At 35.4% G+C, this 23,028-nt stretch overlaps 1 protein-coding gene across 1 annotated transcript; it reads right to left on the reverse strand.

The window, feature by feature from the left end:
- Window positions 1-3,852: 3,852 nt before the first annotated feature.
- On the reverse strand, window positions 3,853-4,338 carry LOC145667657 (uncharacterized). Its single transcript, XM_081735115.1, has one exon. It carries the CDS (start codon window positions 4,336-4,338, stop codon window positions 3,853-3,855), a length of 486 nt encoding a protein of 161 aa, XP_081591241.1.
- Window positions 4,339-23,028: the final 18,690 nt, after the last annotated feature.

Here is a 23,028-nt window from a genome sequence, read left to right on the forward strand (position 1 = left end):
ATGTGACAATCTAAGGAAAGAAAATATCTAACAGCCTAATTCTTAAATACAAGCATTAAAGATTAGGCGATATTTCTTTCCTTGGCTTCGTAGCGATAAAATTTTAATTTGTAACGATGAAACTTCCCTCCAAAGACGCCACTGAATGTGACAGAAGGTATCGTAGATACTTTAAAAAAAAGACAGGGAAGTATGTTATTATAAGTGAGGACGGTGTTAAAGAAGATAACTAAAATGGTTCCGAATAACTCATTCTACGACAACAGATCATGCCTTAAATTCGCTAAAGAAAAAGAAAACATGTTATTCCTGTATTTTATAAGAATGTTAAACCTGCGTATTTTGTGATATCTGGGTCTTTAAATGTAGTTTTAGATCAATTAAGTTTACCAAAAGTACATCAAAAACTTTTCTAATTTGAAATTTAAGCTAGAAAATGAAAGAATATTGAAAGTGAAATGAAATGAAATATTTCAATTTAACGTTTCATGATTATGCCCTTCAGGCTAAGGGAAACGGCTAATTAAGACAAGTGAATAATTGATAGAAGAATTAGTGGAATGAGAATATGACAGTAAACAGAGTACCCTGAGAAAATTCACGAAAATTCACAATTTTGTCCATCACAAATTTACCTTGCCGGAGATCGAACCAGGGACCACTCGCACTAGAGGTAAGTGCTCCAGCACTGAGCACTACACGCATTACTTTTTAAAGGTGACCCTCATGCAGCAAAACTGGAACTAATCGCTTTTCACTAGGTTATTTAGAGTTTAAGGTTAGTTTAAAGATACAAGTTTTGCCGATAGATGTCACTACAGTCTTCGTATCTCTTTCATGTATTTTTTACCTCTGACGAATATTCACGATTTCTCTTACAAATTTCAACCTAGAGATTTCAAATTCTTAGAGAAGGAACTTAATAACCTATCGAAGACAACAATCCGTGCCGATTTTTTATTTAGAATTTCCTTCATTGTTGAAATGGCTTAATTGTTATAAGGGATATCCAAACCTTTAACAATTTAACTCTTTCAACAATGAAGAAAATTCTAAATAAGAAATCGGCACCGATTGTTTCCTTCGATATTTTATGAAGTTCCTTCTCCAAATATTTGAAGTCTCTAGGTTGAAATTTGTAAGAGAAATTGTAAATTTTCGTGAAACGTAAAAATACATGAGAGAGATACGAAGACTGTAGTGACATCTATTGGCGAAACTTGTCCCTTTATACCAACCTTAACGCCTCTTTTCAACAGCACATCTGTTGAACTTACAGCTTAATGTAGAACTGAAAAATATCTATCCTTAATGAGAATAGAATCCAGGTCTTCTGCATTACAGAGAATAACACTATTCATTTAGCCACAAAGAAGCTCTCGTCACTGTTCAAAAATGTTTGAAGCTTTTACAGAATTTCCACTACCTTGAGTAGAAATCAGCCAAACAAAAGGATTATCTTTCCTACATGATTAAAGAAAAATGTATTGTTTTTTTAAAGTAAAGTAAAAATCTTTCGATATTCATTGAATATTGCATAAATTTTTCTGAGAGTTCTTAATCATCTCTATTGACATGGACTGAAGTCAATTTAATATAACCAAATCTTCGATTGCTATAGAACCAAATCAATTTTTACGTTAAAATTACTATATTACAAAACAATTATTTATAACAAAACTCTGTGATATAGATGACTGGAACTCAGGTTACACCTGAAGGTTAAAACCTTAATTTAGGCTAAGAAATAAAAAAGAAAATACAATAAGGCCTAAGTAGTAATCGTCAAAAAAAATAAAAAAATGAATGAACTACGAACCTATGCTAGACGGTCACTCAATGAAAAGTTAATTTAAGTAGAAAATTAAATCAATCTAATAGTAGAAGAGTACTAGATTCAATAAAGGAACAAAGAAGAGATTATATCAAAAGGGATTTTGAGCGAATTAATAAGTCATGAATTAATTCGGGTTCTTGACAAGATACCACGAGGATTCGACGGTGTTTTCTCGAACTTCTATTTTGTGTAAATATTTTATTTAATACAACTTATATTTTGGACTTACTTTATTTTGTATGCAAATTTTATAATGCGTGACACACTGGCGTCAATGTATTTATTATCTTTAAGTTATTTGCTTATTTTTATTACTTATTAGTGCCAGCGAATTCGGACTTATATCCTCTCCATTTTGGTTGTGACTTGTGCTATGACTAAAGAATATTTAGTACAACATAATTTAATACAATTTTAAACTTTGGGACAAATATAGTACAATAATCGACTTGGCCAAATTGCTGTGACTGTAATATTAAAAGAAAATTATTTCTAATGAATGAACTAATTGTCGTATCGGTGTGAATAAGTATAGAAGTTAAGAACTTCGTTTTGTCTAACCTTGAAATATGATTCACAGATATCAATATATGTACCCCGTCTTTCCAAATTAATGAAAATTTCGGTGAAGATTGAGAATATTGGAGCAACTTTATAAATTTATTTCACACTACTTTTCTTGTTTTAAATAATATCTTAATAATATTCAAAGCCCAATGTTATTGTTTTAGCACGCAAATAATGACATACAGAATGATAATACGACTGCAAATTCATATATAATTGCATGTACTTCTGTAGAACACTATCTGAAACCCCATTCTTCGCACTGGGAGAATTGGTTTATGGAAAAATATATGAACCGCTTCCCCCACTTAGAATATGCATTTCAATGGAATTGTAATAATAAAAACTCAGAAGATAATATATTTTTGGCATTAATTTTGAACCTCCTACCCACTTGAGATACGCCCTTTAATCAAAGTAACATGATTAAAAAACGGGAGGAAGGTAAGTATTAATTATGTTCCAAATTTCATTCCAAACAGGTCAGCCATTTTCACGCAATGCGATCATAAAGAACAAACAATGTCGCTATGAACAATAACCTTAGCAACCCCAGGTTTTTTTTTTTACACTAATGTCAATCATTTTGGACATTTTATTTCTCACTTTCCATGGCACTGGGGCCTGAACTTGAACTTAAACGACATCGGGTGTGTCACTACTCGTCTCAGCGACCTCGAAATCTATGAATTCGAAACTAACATTTTCCATTTCAGAATATCTTTTAACTATTCCCCTTTCCACCCCCATCCCTACGAGCAATGGAGCTGTCTTATCTTCACAGATTTTTTTCCAGATTATATATATATTTTTTCCAGTCATATATATATATATATATATATATATATATATATACAGGGTTATTATAAATGATGGATCCATTTTTAAAGATGTGTATTTATTAAAGTACCAATCCAAAATGAACAATCTTTATACCAATGGAAAGTGGAAGTTTCAAAGTTTTTTTGCAATACATTATAAATGTTCAATGTGTCCACCGTCTGCTGCACGGCAAACATCTATGCGGTAGCTGAACTCGTCCCACACACGAGCAAGTGTATCTACTGTTACTGAGTGCACGGCAGCTGCGATACGGTTCCGCTGATCATCCAGAGTTGTTGGTAGAGGTGGGACGCAAACAGCTTCCTTAACATAACCCCATAAGAAGTAGTCACATGGGGTGAGATCAGGAGATATGAAAAGCGTCGTACATGAAGGTGCCAATGGGGCGGAGCTCCGTCCTGTTGGAAAATGGAGGCCTGTGAATCTTCCATAACTTGAGGGAACAGCCATTGTTTCAACATGTCCAGGTACGTTGTTCCAGTTACAGTTCTTTCCGCAAAGAAAAATGGTCTATAAACCTTTCTACGGGATACGGCACAGAACACGTTTACCTTCGGTGAATCTCTTTCGTGTTGCAATGTGAACTGTGGAGTTTGCAAACCCTATTAGCGAACATTATGTCTGTTGACTTTTCCACTAAGGTGGAAAGTCGCTTCATCGCTAAAAATGATGCGCTGCAGAAACGCATCCTGCATCATTCCTAGCACATAACCACAAAATTCGAGACGCATCTCTTTGTTATTAGGGTTGAGAGCCTGCGTAAGTTGTAATCGGTAAGGTTTGTACAGCAAACGCCGTCTTAGAACTTTCCAGGCAGTTGCTTCGGGTATTCCAAATTCTTTACTAGCTGTATTGGTAGACTTACGTGGACTGCGAACAAAACTTTCTTCAATACGTCTGACATCATCCTCTGACACATGCGGTCGGCCTGTGCTTTTCCCTTTACACACACTTCCAGTCTGTTGAAATTGCGTAAACCAACGCTTAATGCCTTTTCTAGTTGGTGGTTCAATACCGAATTTTGTACGAAATGCCCGCTGCACTACAATTTGCGACTCACTTCTTGCGAACTCAAGAACGCAGAAAACCATGTGCTCCACGGTAGCATCTGAGAGGGAAACGAATGGAGACCTATTGCCGCGCGAACTCTACCGGCAGCTTCGGGAATCATCATTGCCCACCGAAACTTTCAACCTTCCTCTTTCCATTGGTATAAAGATAGTTCATTTTGAATTTGTACTTTAATTACTACGAATTTTTAAAAATGGGTCCATCATTTATAATAATCCTGTATATACATCGAAAGATCTTCAATAAGATCGTCCTATCCTCCATATCAGAAAAGAGGAAGATTCATAGGAATTTTGAATAAAATACCATTGTTTGATTCTGGTTTGGGGATCATTCATTGTAGTTCATTTATCTTGCACGAGAAAATTTCAACAGCTTAAGTAATACCATATTTACAGTGTCTGTTGGTTACTGATGTTTTTTCGCTGGACGAAAGTTTATTAGGAAAAGGACACACAATGGTCCCTGAAGGTATCCATAGTTCCTATGGCTCTTTAGTGAGATACAGTCAGAGTGATGCTTTCTTTGTGATGTCCTTGGTTGGAACATGAAACCTATCCTTCTGTATTGTCTAGGCTTGTAGCACTCCGCAAAGTAAAATAAGTTAATTCGATGTTTCTGGTCTATATTCTTGATACTTATAAGATTGAAAAAGTGTGTACTGTCCAGAATGTACTAATACAAGCCTCAAAGTGTTATATGTTTGTAAGCTTAGCAATTTATTGTACTCAAGGTATGCCTAGGTTGAAGGAACAGCGCCAAAACCCAAAAAGTAGAAAGCTCTTTCTTCAAGTGAGTGGTTGTATTTATGCATTCGGTTCCTCCATGATGATGTCCGTTCCCATCCAATAAAGTGGCCTCCGAGCAGCATTTTCTTCTTGGGAAGCCTCCTTTTGACAACTTTCTTCATGATTATTTTTTAAAAGAATGTTAGTGTTCCATTTCCTATTGAGAAATGAACATGTTGAGAATGATCGCACAAGAAAGATTTCATATAATCCAGATTGTTGTTAGTTCTGGTGTAACATCTTGGTTTATTCTAAATTAAAGTAAGTTTCATATATTACATACAAGATTATCATCGAACATAACCTAGTTTCTTTACACCTCCTCTTCAATACATTTTAAGAGCAGTCTTTATTTAGAAGTAGATAGTGTGTGGTTTCTGGGAGATTAGAGACTTATTCCTGTAGTTTTGGGTTGAAATTAGTGAGAGAAACAATGCATACCATGAGTAGCTAAGTTGGTTTTGGTTATTTTGCACATAGTACAACTTAAGTTGACGTTTCTGTTCAGAAAAAAAGTACCAATATGTTACCATGAAAGGGGAAAATTTTCGAAATATTAATATTATGGTAAAGTTGAAACAGTTTCCAGAGATTGACTTTTCAGACCAAAAAGTCAGCTTTAAAACACCTTGACTGCCACCATATCTGTTCACCAGTTCGCCAGTAATATTTTGTTTTCCCTGTGTTATAGGCGTATAAATGCATAATTTTCTTTGTGTATGGTTTTACATATACACGGTGTGGACATTAAATTTTTACTTCTACACTATGTGTTTGTAATTGCATATACAACTATAAAACAAACGCGACAAAAGTACAATATGAGCTTCTTCGTGGCTAAGCGATTATCGTACGCGTTTTTGGCGTGGGAGACCCGGGTTCGATTCCTGGCAGTAGCTCATGTGGTTCGGATTTCATCAGTAGTTCCCAACTCATATAGTCTCACTGCTGAAAGGGACGTTAAACTCAAAATCAAATCAACTCAAAACTGCAATATGTTGTTTGTGTATGGAAAAATCATGCACGTAGCACTGCACGGAAGAGCCGTGTGTACTAAATTCCATACACGTAGCAGTCAACGTATTCGACATAAAAGCAAGGAGAAGGAAGATTAAAAGATTGAAATTACCTGGATTCCCCCTAAAATAAATCTCTGAGTACATTTCCAGAAGAGTTGTCCACTGATCCTTAATAATGATGAAATGTCATGATATAGGCCTATAATTAACAATGTAATTATTTAAAACAAAAATTTCCTTTCTTTGTTTGTTCTGAATTACGAGTATTGAACAAACCTGGCTGGCAACCCTAGATTTACGAAGTGAAACACCAAGCAAAGAAGAATCAGTTCTCATTCATCAAGTTTATTGTTAGCTCTCGTTCCTTCATTTTTTTCCTAACTTCTCATTTCTTTGTTAAACCCTTTTTTTTTTCATTATTTTTCTTTCTCTTGAATTTTCACTGTGGCCACTCTTGTATTTTTCTACTGCGAAGCACACACAGGCATACACAACGCCAAGAGACAGGCAAGAAAAAAATCATGTCTGTTAAACGAAAGAGCATATAAGGGAAATGTTAAGAAAGAAGAAAGAAAGAAAGAAAGAAAGAAGAGACCAAGAATATGAGGAAGCTCGCGTCACGGAACGAAGAACTTGTACCTTCTATATTGTGACGTAAACAAAATGGCGATGTCTTTTCACTTGTATTCAAAAGACGAAAATTCTTAATAATGGCAGCCGAAGAAGAAGACTCCCCAGCAATATCCTTGCTCAAATAATTCAGAAGAAAAACATCCGCCTTTTTCCCCCCTTTTTTTTTTTCATATATGTACTATCTCGTTTGTCATCAGCCTCTTGTCTAGTTCTCGTTTTGTATGTAAACGCGTGCTGGTGAGTGAAAAGAAGGTCTACGTAATATACGACAACGAAAAATCGAAAGAAAGAGTGTGTCATTTTTCTTTCCTTGCTTTTTTTCTACAAGAATGGATTTTCTTGCTTCAAAACATCTCATCTTCCTCTTTTTTTTTAAAAAAAAAAAAAAGAAAAGAAAAAATATTGTAGAAGAAAGAAGAGGGTGCTCAAGACTGGAATCAATTTGATTTAGCTAGTGCTAATATTGTAATAATCCCATGTGCTCTGAAATGCTAGGCTCAATGAATTGATCGGTTAATTGAAGTTTAATGTTCTCTGTCAGCTCCAAAATTGTATGAAATTTACTGTTACTTTTTACAGTGGGACAAGAACCGGTATTTTTATATAACAAGGTACATTCGTGAAGTGTCGCCTCGGGATTCGGCCCAATGTGTATTGTACTAATTTTAGCAGCCCACACCCGTTATTTGTATATTTATAGGCCTTCATATCTCTCTCTCTCTCTCTCTCTTTATATATATATATATACACATATACACTCTCTCTTTAGATATCATATACTACTATAACGGTCAGACACAAAATTGCTTTTAGTTTCTTTAGATGTAACTGGACATGAATGTAGGCATCTCGAAAAGAATTTGGATCGAATGCTGCTTTTCTGACACATGTTACGCACTCCGGTCACCATCTTGGATCTGCCATCTTCGAACTTTCGATTTTTCAAATGGCAATAGGTGCAAGTAATACATCAAATTCATGTACAGTTTTCTCGGAAATTCACTAGTCTACTGAGTTTTACCGTATATTGTACCATATACAAGATATTGTATGTTAAATGTCAGGTACTTCACTAATATTGAAGAAAGTTGTGCAGGGCAGAGCAGGGCAGAAAGTTGTGTTGTGCAGTGCATCCCGTGTGTATATGTAACTTTATTCGTGATTTATAGTTAACGAAATATTCTCTGGACGTACATACGTACAGACAGTCAATATGGAAATGGTAGGTCTGCACCCAAAATCTGATCATATCTCGATTTACATTAGACATTTTAGACACTTATCCAGTGTGCTTAATGTGGTGTATATCAATGCGTAAGGATTGGTTCATAAATCTCGTAAGTATGTATATTCCTCGTGTGGGATGCAGTAATTAGCACAATACACATGGAGCCCTGTACAACTTTCTATTTGGTTTCTTTATTCTAGAAGTACCTGACATTTAACACGCAATACCTTGCCAACAGCAAGATACGTTAAAACTCACTACACCAGTGAATTTTCCAGAAAATTGTACATGAATTTTATGTATCACTTGCATCTATTCCCATTTTAAAAAAAGAAAATTGAATCCAAAATGGCGGCCGAGGTAAGCAGTATTTGATCCAATTTCTTTTGAATATGCTCACATTCATGTCCAGTTACAGCTAAAGAAACTAAAAGAATTTTGTGTATGAGAGTCATATAGTTTACAATTGAATTCTGGACATATGAAGGCTCATAAATATGCAAATTACCGGTATGGACCGCTAAAATTAGTACAATCCGCATTGGGCCGCGGAGAACTTTGCATTTGAATCAATATTACGCGAATCCCGAGGGGACACTTCACGAATGTAGCCTGTAAGAGCAAATGGAAGTTACCATATGTAGTCTACTCGAATCTAAGGCGCCCTTGAATCTAAGACACATCCTAATTTCTAAACTTCAAAAGTTGTGCCAATTTCTTGTATTCAATTCTAACAGTAATTCGCATCCTATATATTCAATTAAGCAACTCAGAATTTGACATTACAAATTAAATCATACGTGTTTATTTGTTCAAACTAAACACTTAAATGTGAAGATTAAAAAGAGAACAAAGCTACCATCTTACAATCTTAGAGAGTGAAAAGATTGTAGATGCTTAAGCACTTTCACTGTCTGGACACAAACCTTCATTAACACTTTGTGTGCGGTTTTGTATACGATTCCAAGATGCATCCCCCATTTTACATCTGAAATTTCGACAGAAAAAGCGCGTCCTCGTATACGGTAAATAACTAATAACATAGGAGCCATTTTGGTGGTATCTGGGAATTGTTTCGGATCTCTTGATTGGCTAATTATTTCATTTTCGATTAGAGAAGAAGTTGGCATTACTCGTTCAACTTCCATATAATCAATTTTATTTCAGACAAGCAGCCACTGGAGGATCGAACTCAGAATCACACTAACAGAAAGTACGCCTCTTACCCACTTGGTCACGAACGGACATTATTAAGCTGTCGTTTTCACAACGTGATGTCCATCAGGGCATCAATTAAAACACTAATTTGGCTGATATGTGTTTTAATCATTTATTTTCAACTGAATGCTCTGTGACAACAGTTCGTTGCTCCCCTCTTCAGTATATCACACACAGAGAGAAAAGAGTTGCAGATAACTTCACGCTGATAAAAGACATTGCTGACAGGAAAATGATAACATTGACAACGTAGTCGGTAGTTTTGAAGGTATACTACTCGCGATCCATATCTAAGCGTACACTGCCAACAATTTCTGTCCTACGTCATCCCCTTCCCTCCTTTTCTTATTGTATAACTCTCTTTTTTCAGATTGAAAAACTGTGTTTCCACGTCATACATCGGCAAGTGGCACATGATTGGATTGTTTGTTTTAGTGGCAAATTAGGAAGACTAAAAGGTCATTTCAGTTATATATATATACACACGGAGTTGACAATACAGCATTAATGATAATGCTTTTCAACTGCCTCTATACTATGTACTATGTTACCAAAATTTCTTACATCGCTTAATAATATTTGATGATACTTGAATTTATCTTGAATTAGAAGGCAGGAAAATGAGAGAAAGATTCTTAACTCAATTTATATTTCCCCTTTCACCCCGACTCATTCACAATTTAAGAATTGAATTTCGTAATATTGCGGTTTATTCACAGTCTCGAGTTTGCGTAATCTTGTGTGCACTTCTTGCACAAGACCACCAAACTAAGATTTCAGTGCTGATGCGTTTTGTATTGGTGTTGTTTTACTGTTGGATTAATACTGGTACATGCAATTAAATGTTCGCTTTTACGCAATTAAGCCTCACAAGCCTCACTGGAGCTTTCACTCCCTTATGCTCGCACTCACAAGCCTCACTGGAGCTTTCACTACCTCATGCTCGCACTCATTAGCCTCACTGCGGCTCTCACTCAATACTCTCACTGTGGCACGAGCTCCCTCGGACTTGACTCTGACTTGCTACTCATTTATAGGACTCGTACTGAATTATTAACACGTAATAACTTCAAGAACATATTATAATATTTGCGTCCGAAAATAGAAGTATCATTTTAGTGATCATAAATGAAATTTCAACCTATCACTCTTAACTGATAATTCTTTTTTTATTATTATTATTTCTGTGTGTTATATCGCGTAGTTTATTTCGTGTGCGCCATTTTGGGTCCATTTACTATACAAAAAGTTAATAAAAGAGTGTGATTTCTCCTCTTGCGTATGACTAAATAAAACTCATCTGAACCGTATGAAGTAAAGAGTTCGTATTTACTAATGTATATATTAAAAGGCTTAGCATTTTTTCCTTTTTAAATAAGTCTAACATTTACTGCTTATTTATGTCAGGAATCGGCTTCAGGCTAGAAAATTCTGTGTCCGCTATCTGGGACAAACTTGAGAAGATAATTCTTGGATGTGCAGGGACTTCGTCCTCTTACGACAAATCGATATCTGGGTCGTAGTGTCTGGTGTCTTCATTAGTGTGTGCAGATTTCCAATAATTCCGCCGAACTGTGATCGATGTATCTTCGGAAATAACATTCTATAACATACACAGTACATTAGGGCTTTAATGCACAACATAACACTTAGTTAGTATATAATATCAGAAGGCAACATACCTGCATAAATAATTTAAAAAAAAAGACTGAGGAAAAAACACATTTGTTTATGAACTGTTTACGTTTTAAGTACCCTTTCGTCACCAAGTGTCTAATATGCGTGATATCTATGTGCGTGATCCCGATTCGATTCCCGGTAAAAATGCTTGCGTAAGTCCCATAGTTATACGTATCTCACTTTATGCATACTCTTTAAAGGAATGGGAATCATACCGGTGTTTTACTTATTTACTAGGAGCTTTCCGCCCCGATCTTCCCAAATTTCTCCCTCGTATCATGTACGAAATACATTATTGGCGTAGATAAGGTTGCTTGTATATTGTTTCTAAGAAAATTACTCAATCAAAAATGTGACATGTACTATAAAACTACGAATTCCGTTTTATTGAAGTTTAATTTGTAGTTTAGAAAAATATAGGGATCTGAAAATCTAATACTAATACGTTGAAAATCTAATACGTTGAAGTTTTCTAAATTCAGAAAGGAAGAAATATCTATATATTGCTATGTATTTTAAATATGTACTCCATTTTAAATATGTAATGTATGATTTCGCAAAATTCCGTCTTATCCACAGTCTAAGATATAAGAATAATATTTGCACAATATTCTTGCGTGATATGAACTATTTGTAACTGAAAACGATTTTATATTTCGGCCAATCTCTTTATACGTACAGAGTAGATTTAATCGTTAATAAAATTCAAAAATCTTCGTCTCAGATCTGGTTTCTTTGATGCTGGGTGAAGTCAGAGATCTTATATCGGATGATTAGTAAGAGGTCGTACTAAAAATTTGGAAAGTAATTCTTCCTATTTGCTTTCTAGGATATAAACAAATATTTGTCAGTACCATTTCATTGTATTAACATTTTTTTCTTAGTATTTGCAGGTTTTAAATTGGTTACTAGTGACGTCTAACTACTACAGCAAGAAACATGGCTGTATTGCGGCTGAAGCAGCGTTTATGAAGAGAACTTTGTAGACAGATCCGTAGCCAGCCCAAAAATTTAGGGGGGCGGTAGAAGTTAGGGGGGCCCGACCCAATCATATTATACTTCATCACCATATTATAGTTCATTTGCAAGCCTACCGTGAAATTTTATGGGGGCCAGCCAAAATTTAGGGGGGGCGGCCCCCTCTTGCCTTCCGTGGATACGGGCCTGTTTGTAGACATCAATACTATAAAGTGTTGAACTGTTCATATGCATACTGAAAATCCCACGGGAGAGACCCTTATCTTGATTGAAAAAGAACATAGTGGAAAGTTACACACTGCAATGGATGAACCACATCGTAATAGTGTTGATGAATTGATTCGAAATAGCCGACGCATATGAAGTGTGGCATGACACGGAAGCGAGTGCATGCAATAATCGCAGATTTAGGCTGCCGGAAAGTTTGTACACGGTGGTTACCAAGAAAGCTGACTCTTTAACATGAAACAGAACAGAATTGACATTTGGAAACAGTTGCTTCAGTGCCATAAAAGCAAAGGTGATGAGTTAGTTGTCAAGCAACATTGTCACAGGTGAAGAAATTTGGGTATACCATTTCGACCATGAAAACGAGGGCACCTCTATGGAATATCACTACAAAGGATTACCTACAACAAAAACGTTCAAGGTTGTAACGTCGGCAGGCAAAGTCATGCTGACAGTCTTTTGAGATACAGTCTATACAGTATTCATGGTATAGTACATATGGAACTCCTGCCTAAGGACACTACCATCAATTGTGATGAGTACTATACCACACTCGCAAGATTGAAAACAGATTCGTTGGGTTCGTTATCAAATGGAATCTAACAATAGTTGCCCCATACCCTTAAATGATTTCACTGCGACCCTGAATGTCCCAGGACAGCAATGGGACATGTTGGACGTGTACAGCACGTTCTGTAGACATGTTACGTTGTGTGGACAATCTGGAGTACGTATGCCCTGCCAAAATCTGACAAGAATAGCTGACAGAATTTGTTCATTAGTATTGCAAAGAAAATGTTTTGACCTTGAAACGTACTTGCACAACAAACTTTCTATAAACCTTGATCTGTGATTCATCAGTACTTTTTAATTTTCCTTCATATGCCACAATCTTGTTTACTCTTTAACAGTTCTGCACATGATTGATTCCCAGTGTTGACACAACTTCAACTGTATTCACCTCGAAGAAAAAAAAAATAAAAAGCAGTGAAATCTGTTCCCTTGATACAGTAAGGATATTTTTTAACAGCTAAGAATGTGATCATCCCTCTTAATGGCAGTGACAGCGCCAATTTCATTTTTAAAGAAGGGGAGAGAGAAGCGGAGAGGGAAATATATTTTTTAAGAGTAGCTATTTTTGCATGCCGAACACAATAGTCTTTTTTACGTGACATGCATTACAATATACTTAAAAAATAATATTAACCAAGTCTAACATAAGACCTAAAAAGTAGAAAATATTAAAACTGCTAAAAAGCAAATGAAAAATCTTGAAGTCTATGCCAAGCCAAACAAATTAGCCTTAGAAGTCTCTAACCTCGACTAATTTCGAGATATGACCATCCAATTGTAACAATTATAACTTCACCCTATTTTTTTCCAGCCTTTTTCTTACTTTCTAGGGCAAATGTCAAGAAAACCGCGAAAACACATGTCTAACTATTTTAAATGAGAAGCCGCAATACCGAATTTCATGTCTCTAATTTTAAGAAATTCCGAATTATGGGCATCTTATACTGTATAATAATAATAATAATACTTCCCACTCCTTTACTCTTCACACCCTATCTTCTCTTCTAGGTCAAACATCAAAAAACATTACATTGAAAGACATGTCTAGTTATTTTAAATAATTAATCCACATACCAAATTTCATGTGTCTAACATTTAAGGATTCCGAGATATGGACACTAATTCCCCACCACTCTTTCTCTCCTCTGTCGAATTTCCGAAAAATCCTTCCTTATTGGGTCCTTACATCACACATCCAATGCCGTGTCCAAATTTTCAAGTTTCTAGCTTAAGCGGTTTGGCCTGGGTGTTGACCAATCAGTGAGTCAGGATTTCTTCTTTTGTATAGATAGCCTATATATTAATCGGTCTACATGTTACGGATATATACGTGAAAACGAAAACGATATTAACACTATCGGACCCGGCAGTAATGAGTGAACGGAAGATCAGCCAACGGTGCACGGAGTTTGAGGAAAGGCGTTCGAATGTTCATGACGGTGAGCGTAACGGAAATCCTAGGGTTCAGACGGACGATCTGGTGGAACGTGTTAACGAGAAAATGCGATCTTCTCCTCAGTTCACAATAAATGAACTCGCTAAACAATTTCCGGAAGTGTGTATAAAAATAATGTATGGAATTGTGAGTGACAAGCTGAGTTATCACAAAGTGTGTGTGAGGTGGGTGCCAAAAGTGCTGAGAGACACTCAAAAGCAAAAAGAATGAAACCTGCACGTGATTTTTGGCCCGCTGGGAGGACAATGGGGACAACTTCTTTTCTTGCATTGGTGGAATAATGGAATTAGGTGAGCGATATCATTCAAGATGAATGCCATGAGGTGTAAGGTGAGTATGTAAGGTTGGAGAGCATTTCTATTTGAAGGTAATTCATTTCCTTCTAAGCTTCGTATTTTAGAAAGATGCTAATCAAGTTCAGGAATGGAAAAGTTGTTTTTGAAATCTGATGTATATACAATAGCAATGACGCTTGCCAAGTCAGGAATTAGAAGCAGAGGATCTGTTGTTTCTTTTAGCTGCTGGAAAGCCTAGAGTATTTACTGCCTGGTAGTAGTTAATTGTATATACATATACATTTATTATTCCAACGAATTTACCTCACCAGTCCTCATCGTTAAAACCATGTAGACACTTCTCATATCCAAGACGTGAGCAACGGAATTTCCTTACAACGATTCCGAAACCTACTACTGAAATATACATGGTTTGTGATGTGGAAAGTTGTAATCATATCCAGTAGCAACAAGAGGACATCGATATCAAAGGGCTAAACTCAATGCGTGTATCACAGAGTCTTCATGTATTCCTTGCAATATCAAGCACATGATGTGGAATTAAAGTGTCTACTTTCACATGAGTGTGTTCCATCATTGGGAAGAAAACGACGAGCAGGTACCTGTACAAATTGGGTGAAGCTGCATCTCAAAGTGTTCTTGAATCGTGAAATGTACATGCAAGAAATATTGCATGCACAATAATTATTTATGCAGGAAGAATAAACTACCATGCACATCGCTCTATAATTACGGTGATTTTGAAAAGAAAAAAAAGATCGCTAAGTTATCCCAGAACGATTGGGTGAACGGCAATGAAGACACAAAAAATAAATGAGAAGTGCTGCTGAAAAAAGTTTTTGTAAACTGCTACTTACAGTGGCGCTAGTGTTTCGAAACTACAAAATTTGGAAGAGTAGACCTTCCTATGTTTAAATTATCTTTGATTGGTTTTAAGCCAAATCGTTTAGTTTTCAAAGCATATTTTTTTTTGGTCAGAAATAGAAATTTCCCGTGAAAACTTTCCGCCAATAGATACACCGATTTCAAACGTAGTTCAACACTGAAACAACGCATAGCGTGATTTCATTTGGCTTTTCTGAATTTATATATATATATATATATATATATATATATATATATATATATATATAGTACATGCTAAAAGATATATCCTAAAGAAATTAAAAGTTAGATTCATATCTTGTTTCTCAGGTCCATATTGAGAAGTTCCTAAAGGTATTTAGTAAGCAAACTGAATAATGATAGACACAACTGATTAACACCTGGAGGAAACTCTATGTGTATTGATTATAGAGTCTACGTGGGAGCTGTTGTGATAATTAACCATTATCGTTACTCAGTGATTAATGAACAAGAGAGATTATAATGTCATGCATGAATTAGTTTCAAACTAAATGAGACAAATTGGTGATTAGGTTTGTTATGATCTCCTGATTCAGAGATCTAAGGTTGGATTTCCAAACTGACTTATGAGATAAAAAGACTTGGTATAATTTTAACACAAAATATTTTTTGCATAAAAGAAATAGTACACTAACAATTATTTAACACCATCTATACACGGAAAACGAATTTATAATAGAGTTAGTCTTAATATCATTGCTTATGTACTACCTGTCAAGAATATAAATGTAGACCTATTTGTAAGTCTGGCATCCCTATACTGACTGATATGGAGACTATGAGAATTAAATCAATGAGATCTGTAGTTTGATGGGGAGAGGTAATGAGATTTTAAGAAACAGGCTTAAGAGGGACAGAAGTTGTAAATATAAATCATGCATAGTAAAGGTACGTGACAACAACGTAAAAGAAATATGAAAGAATCTATTGAACAAAGAAAAGTGACACAGAAGATCAGAAGTAGTGGCACAAATTTGACCTACCTGTAAACTCGTCAATGAAAGTCCCTAAATAGTGAAATGGTCTTACAGTCTAATGGCTAAACCAATTAATGCAAAGGCCAGCAGTTCAACTCCATACATAGGGAACACTTTTTAATTTATAGTTTTTGTGCTGCTTAATAGGCAATGGCAAACATTTTAATACTATATATAGGCTGAAGTAAGATAGACATGCTACTGTTGTTCATGATAAAGTTGTGACAATTAAAATTAAGTTTGTACTAATATGATTATGAACACGAACGTTGGTGCAATTGCTGTTCTATATTTCTATGTCCTTTCCCGCACCGAGGCTATATAAGGTGAGATATACAGTTAACATGTAACAATAATCAATTTGACCTATATGAATAGTGTTTTTTTTTGAATACAGCGCACCGCCACATTACCATCAAAACGTGCTGTAATTTCTGGATGAAACATTTGTTGAGAGTTGGATAGGCCGACGACGAAGTGTTGAATATCCACCTTGATCTCCCGATTTAACACTGTTAGAATTCTTTTAGTGGGGAACTCTGAAGAATACTGTCTACGCCACAAAACCACGTACGATAGATGCCATGAGAGACGAGACTGAGACTGCCTGTGAATCTATTTCAATGGAAACCATATTATATATTTGACGGTATGTTCTTCAGCGTTGCCGACGTTGTATTGCTGCCAATGGAGGACGTTTTAAACATATTCCACATTAGAACATCATCAGTAATATTTCGAACATCTTTCTGGCTTAAAAAATCATATTTTGTTTATTTTGGTTCTAATTATTAAAGTCAAATCAGTGTAAACCACTTTGCGGGGCACTTAGTGTGTATGGGATATAAATAGACAGAGTTAAAATTAGTTTTGCCTATTAATAGGTTAACAGATTGATTCTACCGAAGTAATTGATCCAGCTAAGTGTTGCAAATAAATAAATAAATAAATAAATGAAGTACATAAAATAAAATAAAAGGTAAAAGTTGCTTAAATATATGAAATATAAATTATAAATAGTCATTTTAAAATCTCCCATTATCTGTTAAATGTTAACGGATTTACAGTGTAACTGTAACTTTCTACTGTAAACCATAGAATTCTATAATTAGTTTAATGTATGGGATATGAGCAAAAGATAACCACTTTTAAAGTCATCGTTATCTGTTCATATGTTAAAGGATTGACTCCAATAATAAATTCGGTCGAAATAATTACTCTACCTATTGTTGAAAAAAGACATATAAGAAATTGCGTAAATGTATGGGATATAAGCTATAAATAACTACGGTTAAAGTCGCCGTCATCCCGTAATATGTTAACGGATTGATTCCATTAGGAAAATCAACCGAGATAATCGCTGTAGCTATCTATTATTGGAATTCAATAATTTCCTTATATGTATGGGATATGGACTATAGATACCCACCCTCAAATTCGCCGTAATCCATTAATATGTTAACGGATTGGCTCCATTAACCTAGTAGGTTTAGATAATGGATCTACTTATTCCTCGCAAAAAAGATAATTTTATAAAATCGCTTACATGCGTATTTCATGCTGTTCAAAACATCTGTCAATGTTCCACTGTCCTTGCTAACGAAACTGATGTTTTGAGTCATAATACTTACCACACAGAAAATAAAACGTATGTCGTGTACGGAAAAACGTAGGTTTCGTGTGTAAATCCTGTAGTTGTTGGACTTAACGTACAGCAAACATATAACTGAAGAAGTATAATTTCCACGTACTTTCCGTATAAATGTTCCGAATAAACGTACTTTCCGTATGAGCAAAAGTACTATATACCTAGGTATAACTGGTCCTGATCTCATATACAGACAGACGTATGCAACATATAGCTGACGTATGTAAAATGTATGTAATACACGGAAGACAGTTAGATGTCAAGATACTGCAACGACAACATCTAAGAGCAGTGCGTATGTAGCATTTGGATAACGTATGTTCCGTATTGATTTATGTAGTAAACATAAGGATTCCCTATATTTGTACAATATACAGCTTTCAGATTAGTGTTGTGAAGGCCTGAAAAAACCGGAAGATTCCGGTAAAAGAAACTAGTTTTTTTGCCGTTTTTCCCAAGCTTGGAAAAGAACGGAAAATTTGGGGAAAAATGAAATTTACGAATATTTTACTACCTTATGCTTTTAAAATATAAACTGTTTTATATTTATTAGTTTACAGTTAAGATCATTGAGTACTTATGTTTCTTGTATTAGAATAGGGGAATTTTGTGGCAACAAATATGTGTACAACATTCATCCAAACACTTTAAAGCTAGCACCGTGATAGACTAAAGCTATGGCTTTAAAGAAAGAAAAAGAAAGGAAAGAATTAATATAGATGCATTGAAATTATCTTAAGCAATCTTACGAAGGCAGGGAAGTGTTAAAATAACGGGCCAGAATCATTTTAGTTAATATGTTGAAATCAAATATATATTTTATGAAGATACATATCTAATTTGTGCAGTGTAAAATTTCCGGAATTTTGAACCCATTAGAAAAAAAAATTCGGAAACTTGGAAACTATTTCTTCGCCTGATGCTAATCTTAGTTGCTGTTGTATGTGCCCAGCATAAATACTATATATTTCGCTAGCAGAAAAAATTCTTAAAGGAACAGATTTTAATTTTACTTTTTAGTTTTCTGCTTTCTGGTAAAAATCCTTCTTTATTATTTGTTTATTTTTCGAACAACTCCAAAAGAGAAATGATCTTATTTACACATACACACATTCACCGTACAAGTGCGTAAATTCGAGCAACGATTTAACATGAGCGATTTAAGAATTTAACATGCGAAAGTTCCGTTCGTTATTATTAAAGAATAGCAGAATACCTGTTCTTCGCACGGGGAGAATAGTTTTATTTTGGGCATAAATGAAACCAAAAATGTAACTTAGGGATTCCGAAAACTATGAATTCGACTAGTACGAGTAACGGCCATTTTTCAATTACTTTTAAATGTCATCCTCCACCATTAGGAGTACTTATGGGGGCTTAATTTGGATTTAAATGCCATCGGAAATCTTACTGTTCATCATAGCGACTACGGAAACTATGAATTCGCCAATAATATCCGCTATTTTAAATCATTTTCATACATCTCCTCTTTCACCTCCTCTAAGTTGCGGGGCTGACGTTTTTTCTATTTAAATGGAATTGGAAGTGTCACTGGGGTTCATCTCAGCGACTACGAAAACTATGGATTGGACACTAATAACGGTCATTTTCGATATAACTCCCCATTCCTTTCTCCAAGTTGCATCTTCAAAGTGCCCAGGCCCGAACTCGTCTATGTGCAAAATTTTACCGAGATCCGTCTTTCGGCTCAAGAGTTGTTAAGTTACAAATATAGATCAACTTGAGTGCACACATGCTTCCTTTCGAAGTTAAACATGAATACATGAAAAAATGAATTTTAAAGGTCCATAGTTCGAAAACTTTGGGACCTATCGTAGTCGGGTCAAGACTTCAGTTAAGGATTAGTAGGTGTCCTATCCAAATAGCCATATTTCAGAATCCTGTGATACTTGTACATTCAACATAAAAAAATGCGACACCTAACGCCGTGCAGTTAGGCCACCCAATATACACCTTCTTATCCCATATTCGTGTCTGGTAAAAATATCCCCTCTCTCTCCTCCTTTCCTTTCTCCCATACTAAAATCAGCTAAAAAGATGAGTGCAATTCTTATATCAAAATATACATATATTAGTATACACAAAATGAAACAATCAAATCGAGACGAAACAAGATTCATAAGATAATATAGGGAGAGACTTAAACACACACATAATGAACAGTTGAAAGCGATGTATACCTGCTAGACAGACATAAAGAAGTGAGATAGAGAGAGGAATGGGGAGAGAAGAAGAAGAAGAAGAAAACTGAACAGAGATAAAAATAAGGAATTTAAAAGTATTAAAAAACAAGAACCTAACATTATAAAGTTCCGTTTTCAGAAATCCAACAGGAATATAGAAGTAAGTTTGGATTATATATTTCTTCAGGACTATTCGAATACATAGAAGATACAGGAAACAATCATGATGTCACTTTCAAAACGAATAACAAACTTAGAGGTCAAATTAAATACTCGATTTCTTGTGAAATTGTAGAACTCTGAAACACATATAGAATAATGTCAGTAGTTTAACATACGTGATTTGTTTCACGTGTTTCAGTAGCAAATTCGGAGGTGTTCATTGAACGTGTTGATATGAAATACATTATAACAAACCCAGTAATACCTCCATTCCGGACTGCTAATACGAAACGAACCAAAATAAGAAAAGGAAAAGAAGAAGAAAACAAGGAAAAGGATAAATGAATGAGTGCTATTTTACTGCTAAATTTCTATTAGAAAGAGTCAACATTAGAAGTCCAAACTGAATCATAATGAAAAGTTACAAATGTCGAAAACAAAAATTGGATGTTCTTTATAAACGCAACAGACCTTGCATGTTTCAAATTGAAAACGTGAATAAAATACATTGAATTATAGGATGGAAACAAACTTTGTGTCAAACTAATATAAATAAAATCTTCTCTTGAATCAGCAGAAAAGGGGCCATTTTCTAGTCATCTCTGAAGATTTATCTCTTCTGAACATCCACTCTCGGTTTTACCTATTGTGAATATAACTTTCTAATTCGAACAGATAGAATGAACGCGCCAGAGCTTAAGTGGGCCATTGCATCAGTTGGGTGATGTGGATTGGTTATGGACCAACATTGCGTCGAAGATTCAAACCCGTACTGACCAAGTGATTCGATTGAGACACGGTAACCTGGATGACAAAGAACAGATTTACGAGAGAGAGAAGCAATAAATGGGAGACGAAGATAAAGATGACAAGACACAGAGACAAAGACGAATTTATAAATGAACACTACCTACCATCATACTGTATGACAAAGAACCAATACACTCTTTACTCATATTCTCACAAGTGATGCTTTGTAAGTTCTCCAACGGCAGATGAATCTCTGTTTGTAGCCATTATTTTATGAGAAAAAGAATTTATTTGATGAGGAATCGAACCGAGGTCTTCCAGTTGGAAGTCCAGCACGCTATCCCCACTCCACAGACTATTGTACTCAAAACATGTTTAACAAATAGTGTAGTGTTTCTTTCTAAGACCAATATGAAAAGTGGATACTTCAGATCATTGAATAGGTTCGATTCGTCCCAGTAATTCCTGTAAATGTTGTTTGCTCATCCCCAACCAACATTCGTAAAATGTCTCCATCGTGATACAGGTGTGTGCTTCCTCCTTCTTAAGGATTCCTTATTTAGTATTGAAAGTCAATCTTCGATTCCTCACGATCTCTTTGTGAAAAAACAAAGGATGGCCTGAAGAAGGTTTGAGCCTATGTTGCCTAGCTGCACTACTCATGAGTCTCACATGTTACCCCTACACTAACTTGCCGTCTCAAAGCATAAGCCAAATATTACTAAATTCAGCAGTAATGTTCCGAACGAACTAGTTTCTTTCTGTAATGCTATTTACACCACAGTACAAGCCGGAATTCGTGCATTCGATGACCTGGAGACAAGATAGTGCCCACTAATAAACTAAATAACATACACTCCAGAAAAATTTCAGAAATTATAACTAGATAGGCAGTAATTTCCCAGTGCACATTCAAAAGTACGCTCATAATAATAATAATAATAATAATAATAATAATAATAATAATAATAATAATAATAATAATAATAATAATAAAAATAACAAGACATTTTAACCTTGTCACCTCAACGAAAAATAATATTAATATCCTACTATATTTTCGTCGCCACGCACAGACAAGTCACACAGCGTCCATCTCGCGGACGATTCTTTTGGGATTAGGCTCCTGTCTCATTTTCTTTTCCGTTTCTATAAAAGCCACACACATGGTGTTTATCCACCATGCACGTGGATACGGGTTTGAGTCCGTTGAGGACTATTGACCGCAGTAATTCTTAAGCCACTTTAGCCCAAATTGCAAGCCCCGTCGTTAGGAGCCTAGATGTTCGTTTTAGTATTTCGTAGCAATTCTTCAGTACTGTTAATAGCGTTTGTTTTGGTGTATTGTTTTCACTCTTTTCTTCGTTTTAAAAATATATCCAAATAAATGTCGTCATAATTCCTCTTATTTGGAATGTAAAGATGAACATTTGAACGTTCCGACATAGCTGCAAAAAATAAAAAAGTGGCAGCGTTTGGCTTCGAACCCATACTCATGGACAACAAAAGTGCAACAAGTAAGTGTCTGAAACCCCGTGACCATGATGGTTAGTGTCAGGAAGATTTAATTTATTCAAGTTCTGTACCACCCCATTATAGCAAGCTTGTGCGGATTATTTTCGTTCCTTATTCTAGAGAAGTGGTAAATCTGGAGATAAGTTTGATCTAGTCCTAAGGTACTTTTTTGATTAGGAATCAATGCAATGCGCCTGCTGTTTTCACAACGTCCCAATCGACTGCATATTATCGTTAGCTGATAATATGCATTGTGGTGTGCTGGGACTCTGGGAGCATGGCGCGTCATTATGACAGTGCTGTTAAACAGGGTGTTATAGCTCTCATTCAACATGCAAATGTGTGTGTTACTGATGCAGGTCTGGAATATGGCGTCGATCGTGCTACTGCGTACAGATGGTGGAAACGTCATCAAGAAAGTGGAAATGTAGCCCGAAAACCTGGATCTGGC

The sequence above is a fragment of the Thermobia domestica genome, chromosome 13, assembly GCF_964235325.1.
Source record: "Thermobia domestica chromosome 13, izTheDome1.hap1.1, whole genome shotgun sequence".
NCBI lineage: Eukaryota > Metazoa > Arthropoda > Insecta > Zygentoma > Lepismatidae > Thermobia > Thermobia domestica.